This window comes from Watersipora subatra, chromosome 9 (assembly GCF_963576615.1).
Source record: "Watersipora subatra chromosome 9, tzWatSuba1.1, whole genome shotgun sequence".
NCBI classification, from domain to species: Eukaryota; Metazoa; Bryozoa; class Gymnolaemata; order Cheilostomatida; family Watersiporidae; genus Watersipora; species Watersipora subatra.
Window position 1 is genome coordinate 29,351,980 of NC_088716.1, and position 12,146 is coordinate 29,364,125.

The 12,146-nt window shown below is 36.4% G+C and overlaps 1 protein-coding gene across 2 annotated transcripts in view; it reads left to right on the forward strand.

Moving 5' to 3' along the window:
- Window positions 1–1,168: 1,168 nt before the first annotated feature.
- LOC137404152 (nucleolar protein 58-like) overlaps window positions 1,169–12,146 on the forward strand; it is a 38,287-nt gene continuing 27,309 nt past the window's right edge. The window contains exons 1-4 of one of the 2 annotated variants that reach the window (XM_068090307.1): window positions 1,169–1,289; window positions 2,009–2,150; window positions 8,833–8,930; window positions 10,307–10,371. In XM_068090307.1, the coding sequence (XP_067946408.1) occupies window positions 2,043–2,150; window positions 8,833–8,930; window positions 10,307–10,371 (271 nt within the window). In that variant the 5' untranslated portion in view covers window positions 1,169–1,289; window positions 2,009–2,042. The remainder of the gene's footprint in view (window positions 1,290–2,008; window positions 2,151–8,832; window positions 8,931–10,306; window positions 10,372–12,146) is intronic. The other variant, XM_068090308.1, reaches the window with a different exon arrangement.

The following is a 12,146-nucleotide window of genomic DNA, read 5'->3' on the forward strand; positions in this document are numbered from 1 at the left end:
TTTGCAACACTTAATTTTTATGTGCAAACTTTTAAAATCAGATTCCATTTAAATTCCTTAAGGTTTTTACTTCAAGTCTTGGGCTTGCATAAAAATAAACTCGATATCACAATTGACTGATCTCACTCACTAACAAAGCAAACAAGCGCGGCCTAAAGTAGGCGCTAGCGAAATTTTAATTTGAAGCATCGTTATAACAAAATATTAATTGAATCATCTATGAAAAATAATTCATTTTCAAAGTTGACCAAGGCATCTAAAGCCAATTCATATTCGATCTGATCTTGACCTTTGAGCGCATGGGCCTTTACAAAAGGCACGCCATTGTTTCATTCTGACAAAGTTTCTTATCTCAACATATTTGTTGTTTCTTAACCAGATACCATAAGTATTTATATACCAGTAGAATGCTGAGACTCTAACTCATCTAGTTTCAATAAAAATTGCAACTTCTCCATTTGGTGAGCAAGAGAGAAATATTATTCTATTGCATGTTCAAGTACAAAAGGCCTATATCTCTTTATTGTTATTCAAATTTTAAGAAGATTGATAGAAGTCACTCGCAGTTGAATTAGCCCATTAAATACTAAAACTAATTACTGGTAACTGGCCCCAGCAGCCATTTTTAGGGCCAGCATTTTACGAAGAGTTGCTCAAACCTCTAAAAAATGGCCAAAAATGAATATTACCAGGTAGTCTCCAGTCAGAAAAGTGTTTTTACAAAAAATACAACAATTGGTGAGACTTACAAATAAGCTTTGTTAAATGCTGTCTAACTTGACAAAAAATGATCAAACCAAACTCATTAGATTAACAGTATAATGAGAGGAATGAGATGAGGAATTAGGAATGAGAATATATGTACTGTATAAAGTTTTGGGAATTTATCCGTAAACAGCGTTAGCTATTCAAACACAAAACTGAAAAATTATGCATTGCTTATTGTGTGTCTCAAATATTTTGTCCAGTCCTGTAACCTTAGCATACCCGAAGGACATTTCATACATGTACGTTGTATTTGTTTTGAATCCTAGCGTCCAGACCGGGGTTGTTGTTTGCCTACTAAAGCATTGCCTAACTGCAGCTGAGGTATGGCTCATCGTATCTCTCACCGTTTATTGGCTCGATGTTTCATAAGCTAATTTCATTGGTCGCGTAATATCCTTCAGTTTACTCAGCTAGATAAGCAGCGCTTACTAATTCACGCGCTCCAAGCTGAACGGATACAACAAAGGATTCTCGACTGAAAGTAGTTCACGAGTCTGTTGGATTTAACAACTCGTTGAAAGGTTAGTGGCAGAGTTTTATGTTCGAGACATAATATACCAGTTACATGTTTATTCTATTTGTGGCCTGCTCAATCGAACTACGCTAGTAAAGCTTTGTTCGTGTCATTGTAACGATAAATGAGCTTTCAGCCATAACTCAGGATTCGTGTCGCTAGTAGTTTGAGCGGTGCTCATACCTGCCAACTCTCACGCATTGGGCGTGAGACTCACGTAATCACCCCAAAGAAAAAATGAAAATGCGTGAGATTTTTGCCCCAATTTCCACAATTTTCTATATACTATCATCGATACATCAAGTGCCCCAAAACCAAATCTCACGCATTGCCCCACACTTGGGTTGGCAGGTCTGGCGGTGCTTCTGATTGCATCATAAAAGTTTATTCTGTAGCCAAGAGCTGCGTAAGTGATAAACTAAACACGGTTTGCTAAAGAAAGCTATATTTTACTTCATTAGTATACCACAGCCTACAAGATTAAATTACGTAAAAGTTCACGCGGAACAGGCTTTTTGCTAAATACGAAATATTTAATGGTTGTGAGTTGCTATAGCTAAGCTGACGGTCACACGTTGTTTGCTCGAGTCATTATTGGTAAGGTTCACATTCTCGCATTAATCACAGCCAAAACCCAAACAATGAAAAGGTCTACAATATGTATGGTTCAATATTTGGCTTTCTGTTAAAACAAATTCTACCGTTGAAGACTTCATTTTTTTACAGCTCAAAAAGAGACATCTGGTATAAAGATACAGCAATGAAGTTGTTGCTATCGTGTCTAGTGGTAGTAGTAATAGTAGGAGTTAGCAGCTCAGACAAGTTGGAGAACAATGAACTCTCTGTGCGACTGAATACAACAGACAAGGTTGGTATTCACCTTTAACCCACTCACTAATTAGTACCTGAATAGTTTAGAATAGTCGATTGAGGCACAAAGAAATTGTTGCATTGTATTAGGGGTGTTGTCAAGCAGGATTACTAGGTGATTATTAGACTTTGGCTTAGGTGTGTGCCTTTGAAGACGTATATGAACTGATTAAATGATAGGTTTGTTCATGTCAATCATACAATGTAGGTACTTTTCTATTGTTAGAGTAAGAAATGAGTATTAACTATACGATCAACAAGTGCTGTAGCCAATGACTTCTGTCGGAAGATAAACAAACCTTCTATACACTAACAATACCCGCCTTCCAGCTCCATTACTAAATACACTTTGTTATTGTATTTGTACTCATATACAATTACAGATATATTTTGATATGACACATACTTGAAATGATATACACAAAATGATATGGTCAATTTCACATATATACTTGTAGTGATATACAACATGATAGGGTCATTTGTACACATATACTTGTTGTGATATACAACATGATATGGTCAACTCTACACATACTTGTAGTGTGGTTAGCTGGGCACTAGCAAACACTAGCAAGCAGTTGTCTCTTTGCTGCTTGCCTGACTGACTTTGCTGGCGCTGCTCATCTTCTTTTCATCTCATCAATCACCTTGGATGGGAAGTGGTGTTTAATTATAAAACATTCCAGGCAATCGTCATGGTTTCCGCAATTTAATTGAATTGAATAATTGAGAAGATGCACGAGTGGCCAACCATTATCTTAGGGCTCCCTGAATATGAGAGAATACTTGCAGAGGCTCTGTTCTTATCATATATCATGGCTCTATGGTCATCATATATCATGGCTCTATGCAGAGGCTCTGTTCTTATCATATATCATGGCTCTATGCAGAGACTCTGTTCTTATCATATATCATGACTCTATGGTCATCATATATCATGGCTCTATGCAGAGGCTCTGTTCTTATCATATACCATGGGTCTATGCAGAGGCTCTGTTCTTATCATATATCATGGCTCTATGCAGAGGCTCTGTTCTTATCATATGTCATGGCTCTATGCTTATCATATATCATGGCTCTATGCTTATCATCTATCATGGCTCTATGCTTATCATATATCATGGCTCTATGCTTATCATCTATCATGGCTCTATGCTTATCATCTATCATGGCTCTATGCTTATCATCTATCATGGCTCTATGCTTATCATCTATCATGGCTCTATGCTTATCATCTATCATGGCTCTATGCTTATCATCTATCATGGCTCTATGCTTATCATCTATCATGGCTCTATGCTTATCATCTATCATGGCTCTATGCTTATCATCTATCATGGCTCTATGCTTATCATCTATCATGGCTCTATGCTTATCATCTATCATGGCTCTATGCTTATAACAAAGTGAAGTTTGCTTGTGATCGTGCTCAGAACTTTAAACATGTCTGCCATGCTGTTCGACATTATCTAAAAGGGCACCTGTGAGAGTGGCTCATTGTCTGCTGTGATTATCACTTCTACTAGAGTACTGGAGTCAGCGGTAGTTTTTTAAGCGTAATTTCATGTAGCATTTCATAAACACGTCGAAGTGATGTGTAAGCTAGGCTTGCTAATGTCACCAGTGCTTGATCAGGATGGCATGTGAGCTGAAAACACATTTGGCATGTCACAGCAAGAATGATTTCATGATCCCTTGATGTGTGAAAACAGTTGTCAGGGAAGTGATGCATTCATCTGTTTGAGGTGTGAAAAATTGGAGTCACAGACCTGTCAGATAGTTGAAATTATAGACTTGCAGGTTAGTTGGAGTTACAGACCTGTCAGATTGTTGAAATTATAGACTTGCGGGTTAGTTGGAGTTACAGACCTGTCAGATTGTTGAAATTATAGACTTGCGGGTTAGTTGGAGTTACAGACCTGTCAGATTGTTGAAATTATAGACTTGCAGGTTAGTTGGGTGACAGACCTGTCAGATAGTTTAAATTTTAGACTTATGGGGAGAAGTTAGAGTTACAGACCTGTCATATGGTTGAAATTATAGACTTGCAGATTAGTTGGGGTTACAGACCTGTCATATAGTTGAAATTATAGACTTGCGGGTTAGTTGGGTAACAGACCTGTCAGATAGTTTAAATTTTAGACTTATGGGGAGAAGTTAGAGTTACAGACCTGTCATATAGTTGAAATTATAGACTTGCAGATTAGTTGGGGTCACAGACCTGTCATATAGTTGAAATTATAAACTTGCGGGTTAGTTGGGGTTACAGACCTGTCAGATAGTTGAAATTATAGACTTGCGGGTTAGTTGGCCGTACAGACTTGTGAACTATGATTGAGTTAATGTGAGATGTCAACTATCACTAGTGTTACACGCTACGAATTTTTGAGCTTCGAAGGTGTGGTTTTAATCGTAGGAATAAGGAGGACGAGTTTACATGATACACAGGAGTGGTCGCACAACTCGCAATTATTCGTAGCTGACGAGTTTACGTGCTACGAAGAAATTGTCGCACAACTTAGCGTTTACTATATTAGTCTGTTTCGCTTTTATCTACAACGGGGTGCATAATTTATATCGTGGCTGACACTCCTAAAATGCGTCTAATGTCAATGTCAAAGCGTGTAAGAAATTTTTCTTTAAATTTCAGAGTTAATATCTTTTATTTCGGAGATAATATTTTTAAAACATATATTAAAACAGAGCTGCATAGGGATGCTGTAAGGATGTCACTAATGAAGACGATGAAAATCCAACCTCCGATCGCAAAGATTTGTGCAATAATACGAGTATTGATGTTTACATCATATGAAGTACTCCGTAGTTGATACTGTTTTCAAAAATACTCCCCTTGAAACGGAGGTTTGAATCGCTTCGAAGAATTAAAGATTAGACATTTTAAACCATTTACATGCTACGAAGATGAAAAATAGCGTGTAACACTAGTGTATGGTTGACCTGTCTTTCACCATATTTACTAACAATGGTAATTAGCAATTTCTTTGTCAGTGAGCTCTCCCTGACCACCATCATTACTCCTCTTCTCAACAGCGTGTTTAGAAGTAATGAAATCACTGAGGCATAAATCAGTTCATATTCAAAACTGTCAAGGGGACTTGTTGTGAACGCTTTCATCCGTGCAATATTTACCATCATTTCCACACAGGTTATGGAACATATCTACAAAGAGCGGCTTGCATCTATTAGGCTATGTTTGACAGCGGCGTTTCAAAGCTACTTATTAATAGTGACCATTCTGGTGCCACATACTTTTTGAGCAACACGAAAGAAAGCAACTGTATCTAAAAAGATTTACGTTGAGACTGTTTTGGTATTTCCCAATCAATATGGTCTGTGCATACCTTCAGTTTACAGCCTAACAATTGACCTCATGCTGCCACAGGGCCTGACAATTGACCTCATGCTGCCACAGGGCCTGTGACACCTTTCACAACACTTCTACCAGTTTGTTGTGCCTTTTAATGGCAAACATATTTCTCCTTAGAAGGGTTATTCGCATCAAATTGAAAAAAAGATTTTCAGAACGTGTAGACAATTTTCTATCATTTGAGGTTTTGTTGTTTTAAGTGATCTGACTGTCAGGATGTTTCAAGATTTAAATCAACAAAACTTAATCGTGGTTAAAACACTCAGAAGAAAATACGTGCAAAATGCTGTCACTAGTCACTATAGTTGCTATAGCCGGTATCAACTATTGTGTTCTAGTTGCAGCATTTATTTATTTATTTGCAGCGTTACGTGTCTCCATTCTGTTGGTCTTTTTGCAACTATAGACTTCATAATCGTACTTTCACTGTTTCTGAGCGTTTTAATCGTGATCAAGTTTAGTCGATTGTATCTTTAAACATCCTGGCAGTTAGCATCAAAAACAACCACAAATGATAAAAAATATTGATACATTCTGATGAAAATCTGCTCAAATTTCGTGAAAGTTCATCCTTTAACTGGTCACGCTGAAAGTGCTGCGATGACCGCGATATTAAGTAGCCTTATTAGCCACAATTAGCATCTCGGACATAGCTGCAAAAAAGCTGCTGTATCTTACCTCCTATTTACAGACCATTAAATAAATATACTATCGAAAGCTGAAAAAATTGTCTACAAGCTGATACATTTTGCATGCAGTTAACATTTGAAGATCCTATAATCTGAGTTGCAATTAGTTGGAACTTTTTGGAATTATTTTAACTTGCTAACTTTGAATGTATTTTTGAATTTTAACGTTATACTAGTTGAAGGCCCAGAGTTGCACGTCTAATCAAATAATTACTCAATGTATTTGGTTAACTTAAGCTAGTAACTCTAGCTAGTCTAAATATTTACTATAATAAGAGCTGGTGAAGCCAGTTTAATCTTACTGGTTACATGAACCTGACAATAGTATTTTCGCAAGCGCTGTATAAGTATGTGTACAATTATTCCATTGTATCGCAAGTAGGCCGCGTAGCTTATTGGCCAGCTCACATGTCTTGAGAACTGCTGGTTTCGAGTTCAAATACAGTGCGAAGCGAATTTTTTGTGCCTTTAACTTTGTTGCTATAATTGGACACGTGAACGACAGGCAGACAGTCATTTGCCTTTTGTGAAATGATGCATCATTCTGTGTGAGGGGTGAAATTTTGGAACCACAAACCTGTCAGATAAGGTGAAATTATAGACTCATGGGAATTAGTGAAAGTTACAGACCTGTCATATAGTTGAAATTATAGACTTGCGGGGTAGTTTGAAGTTACAGACCTGTCAGACATTTCAAATTATAAACTTTTGGGGCAGTTGGGGTTACAGACCCCAAAAATTGTTGAATTATAGATAGATAGTGGAAATCATATGCATATGAACTAGGATTGACTTGAAGTGAAACGTGTCAACTATGATTGACTTATCTTTCACCATATTTACTAACAATAGTATTTAGCAATTTTTTTGTCAGTGAGCTCTGTCTGACTGCCATCATTACTCCTCTTCCCATCATTACTGCTCTTTCCGACAGTGTGTTTAGACAACAGTGTGTTTACCTACACCTTGTTGTAGGTCAAAGTGATCGTTGTTGTTTGATGTAAAATTAAAGTGTTTCCTCTGACTGCTATGACCTACTGCTATAATCATGTCGGTATGAATAACTGAACTATACCCATTTGATTTTGTTTTTATTTTATCTTTGGATTTATAACATATTTTCTTTGTGATTGATGAGTATGTTCAATTTTTACGATTGCTGTATTACTACTTGTTTAGCGGAAGAAACAAAGCAGTGCATGCTGGGTAGACAAATGCATACAAGAGTAGACAACTCCCAGAAAATCCAAAGCTACAGTAGTCTACACAGAACTATTTCACAATGGAGAACTATCATATTATTATCATTTTTTATATAAATTAAAGTTTTCTTTAAAAACGGTTCTGTTGTGATCTAGGATAGGAGGGAGGGTTTGGCTCACTGTAAAAAGGGTGACGTGGTAATTCATTGGTTAAAAATGGCGACCCATTTTGTTTAATCGGAGTTTGATTTGGATTGTATAAATTCTTTGTTTATGATTTGAAGTAAGTTTGGACTAGAAGCCTTTGAACTCCTATGAAGACCCAACACCAATAAATTGTCCTGGTGTATATGCGCCTTAAGACCACCTGAATTAGCTACAGGCACTCCTGGTGATGACTGACTTAGTAGCAATTATGCTGCATGATGTTCTGATAGCAACCGAGGCCAAGCAACCTAGTTGTTTAGAACAGGTTGCGGTTCAATTCACAACTATTCAATGGAATTTCACCATTCTTCCCTCTTTCCTATTCTTCCCTCTTTCCTATTCTTCCCTTGCTAGTATTTTTACAGTAAAAATTTGTGTAAAAGAATTTCAATGCACGCTGAATTTATACTACATCAAATTTTTCTAGTAATGAAATAAATGGCAACGTTGTCTTCCTTTATGCTAAACACTAGCCGAACGCCTGGCGTTGCGTTGCACGGGTAATAGAATAATTACTTAAAATGAATTTGAGATACTTATCTGGAAAGCTAGATTTTTACTAAAATGTTTACTAAAACAGTAGTCGCATTTTGGGCCTACATAACAGTCAACAGCGCTAGTTATTAACCTCAAGCAAGCGCTTTAAGCATGAATAACTTAACCAATGTAATGACTATTGGTCCAGTGAATTAATTGAATTCCATTTAGCTTAATGTGTAAGTTCCGCCGTCACTGGACTTAAAGGCCCCGAAATCAAATCCAGTGCTTGGTGGATTTTTCATTGCGAGTTTTAATTGCTATAACTGGACACAGGGTTTAACAAAAAGTTAAAAAGACGCTAATATTTATTGATAAAAAAATATCTGCCTAACTAGATTATTTATTATTTGATGTCATTATGAATGAGCATAAATAACTAATAGATTATAAAAATCAGGTTTGGTTAATTTATCCCTCAGTGATATCAGATGTGATAGGTTTTGCTTTACATAAATGTTTTTAAAAGACGTCAAATGATTCCTCAAAATATTTTTTATGTATGTTGTATGGTTTGAGTAACACAGAGGGACGGTAAATCGGCAAAAAATCTAATTGATGTCACAGAATGATGAGGGGAAGTGGTGTTAATACTTTTGACCATGACTGTATCGATAGTAGCTCTTTATCATTAATGGTCAGCCATTTTTGCAGCAGCTAGGAGCAGATGACTGGGACAAGACGAAGGATGAACTGATCAAATCTAATGATCTGAAAGTGGCACATCCGAAAAACCTAAAGGAAATAAAAAAGTTTGTAGTTCTTTGCTTTTTAAAAGTATAAATAAAGGTGTTATAACAACAGTAAGAATATTAATAGCAAGAGGCTTATCAATTTGAGTTATCTTCTTTCCTAACTGTTGTGAGACAATGAAAGCATGGAAAGCTGGCATACCGCTGCTTGCTAATTCAACCAATTATAAACTTATTATTCTACTGCTAGCTAATTCAACCAATTATAAACCTGGAAAAGCTCAAATCCTATACAACACTGACTTTGGTCTCTCTATGAAAATTACTTAGTAGCAGACCAATGGTCTTTGATGCAGCAATATACATAAGGCTACATCATTACAGTCATACCCCGACATATGAGCATAATACGTTCCGAGACCGAGATTGTATGTCAAGTCTCTCATATCCCAAATCAATATTTCCTATATAAAATAACTAAATACAAATTAATCCTTTCCACCCTTAAAAAAATCACCTAAACAAGATATCGTGACGGCAAAACATGTTTTTAAATTTTCATTGTTCTGATTAGATATTTGTTACTTTGTTTTACACTCACCAAGTAACAAATATCTATCCAGTGATTCTAGATATCTAGTGGTTATGATCTGCAATAAAATGTAACATTACTATGTACAATACTGTATGGAGTTCTTACCTTCGAGACAGACCATAGTGGCATACGGCGGTGTGAGAGAGGCGGAATGACAACACGTTTAGTATACTACACCTTTGTGACGCTAACATAACATGAACTTTAAATTTAACATAGATGAATATAGCTTACTATACACATTTAAAAAGTTTAATTTTACTCTAAACCTAATTCTAATTTTGTCGTGTTTATTTTTTATGATCTTCCGGCTTGGCTCTTTTTGCTCGCTTTCACTATCATTTTAGCCGGCCTTTTAAAAATCTTTTCAAACTGATTCGATGAGAAAGGCCGAGTGATGCTGTTCTTGTGAGCAGGTCACCTCGTGGCTGCATTCAGAACTGTCTTTATCTCAAATTTGTCTTGTATCTCAAAGCGAAAATTTGCTTGAAATTGTTTTCATTTCTCCAACTTCTTGTGTGGTGGGAGACTCGTATGTCGAGGTATGACTGTATAAAACTTTTAGACTGAGAAGGGCTCACACAGGTTTTATAGCTCATAGAGGAACTGTAGACATATGGTTACTATTGTTTCTCTATTAAATGGAAATAATAACTTAGTGTCAGCAGGTGCTCTAATTAAATATGTCTATTGGAAGGTGTATAATATAATATCTACATTGTATTGTTTTGTATCCTTATTTTGTTCATTTGTTGAAGTAGGAGCCATGTGAAAGTCTGTCAGCCACATGATTGTTGTTGTCACACGAGATTGATTACTTCTTGTTAATTTCTCAATTCAGACTCGCGCAGGATGACAGGATTGAACTAAAGAGAATGAAAGCAAGAGCTCGACAGCTCAAGCAAGGTAAACTTTAGCTCAAACATATCTCAACCGAAAAACTGAGGCTAAGATTGTAGAGGTCATGTACAGTCTAACAAACAAAGCGTGGACAGTGTCTCCATTAGTTGGGTTTCTTTGGTACTTTCATGACATCTTGTACAATGGACATACCAGGCTGTCTCTGAATGTAAGCTTTTGAAAGATACCATATTTTAGGACAATCAATTTCGAAGAAATGCATAAAATATTTTTCTACAAATAGAATGCATAAACATAGAATGCCTGACGAGTGTCAGGTCAGTGACTGTGTCAGTCATTTGGTGTGTATATTTATAGGTTGGAGAGTTGCGATTTCAGTTGATATTCGATTCGCTAGAATCGCGTCAATTGTATAACCTTAACCTGTTATACATGCTTTAAACGCTTGCTGAAAACACTGCGTCACATGCAACTGTTGTTTTAGTTCAAATAATATATCAGACGTATTATTTTACACGCGCCTTTTGTTTAAATTTAAACATGCTGACTAACAGAAGGCATGAGAAACATTACACCTCTTTAATTTTCTGTCTTTTGAAAAACGGACACGAATTCAAACTCAGATTATTTGGTGATGCGAAAGTTTAGACAATAAGAACTTCTACATAGTTAAGTTATTGTCAAAACCAATTATGTATTTGTCTCTCTTGTCATGCCTTGTTTGTGGTAGGATGTTATAATGCTGTTGACTGCATACTTCACTGCCCCAGTTTATAATGCTAAGATATGTGTACGCAGGTTGTCGTCGAATTGCAGACTATACGAATTTTTTGTCTGGCTGACTTCACGATCCCGCGACTACAGGTTATAATATCTGTATAATATATACTTACATGCGTTTAACATTAGTAGGGTAGTGAGTAGATGCGTCAGGCCTGGCAGTGCAGTGCATGTATAATTATTTTATGTTTTATGACAATAAAAACCTATACATGCATGTTGCCCGAATCTAACATATGCTAACAGCAAACAATGTCAAGAATGTTCGCTACGAAACAAAAAGAACACTTCTTTGAAAATATACTGTGTTCTGACTTTGTAAATTGCATTTTGCATGATTTAAAAATTTTTCTAAATAAATTATATGTAGATTATACACTGGTTTTACTTTAACCCACTACGTATTTTAAAAGTAAACGGATGTCTAGTCTAGGGTCTAGTCTAAAGTATAGTCTCGGGTCTAGAGTCTAGTCTAGGTTCTAGTCTCGGCTTGTAGCGCAGCAGAAAATGTGAGGTTTTCCTTCCAATACCTTTGGTAGTATTTGAAAAACAAAAGATCTGCTTATGCTAAACTTTGTGGATTTGGAGGCCATTGCAATAGAACTACATCACTGCTCATAAGCAATAAAGTCAAACACTGAGGGAGACTTCACGGCAACATCTTCGGTACACTATATATTTGTGATGCTACATGACATAAGCTTTAAATATAACTTTATGGATTTAGCTTAATAAACACACATGCTTTAAATCAGTTTTAATCTTACATTAATCCTAATTTGATCTTTGTTTTCATTATTTTATTATGTTTTTCCAGTTTGGCGCTTTTTCTCTCGTCTTGATCCAACAAGAAAGATTAAGCGATGCTGTTCTCGAAAGCGGCCTTTCGCATATTCGGCCACCTAATGGGCGCACCGAGAACGGTCTCGTATGCTTGCATCTCAAATTTGTGTCATCATATGTTGTGGCACTCGTATGTTGAGGTTTGGCTGTAATGCATTATTGCTCACCAAGGCATATCAACCTGTCATGTCAAACAT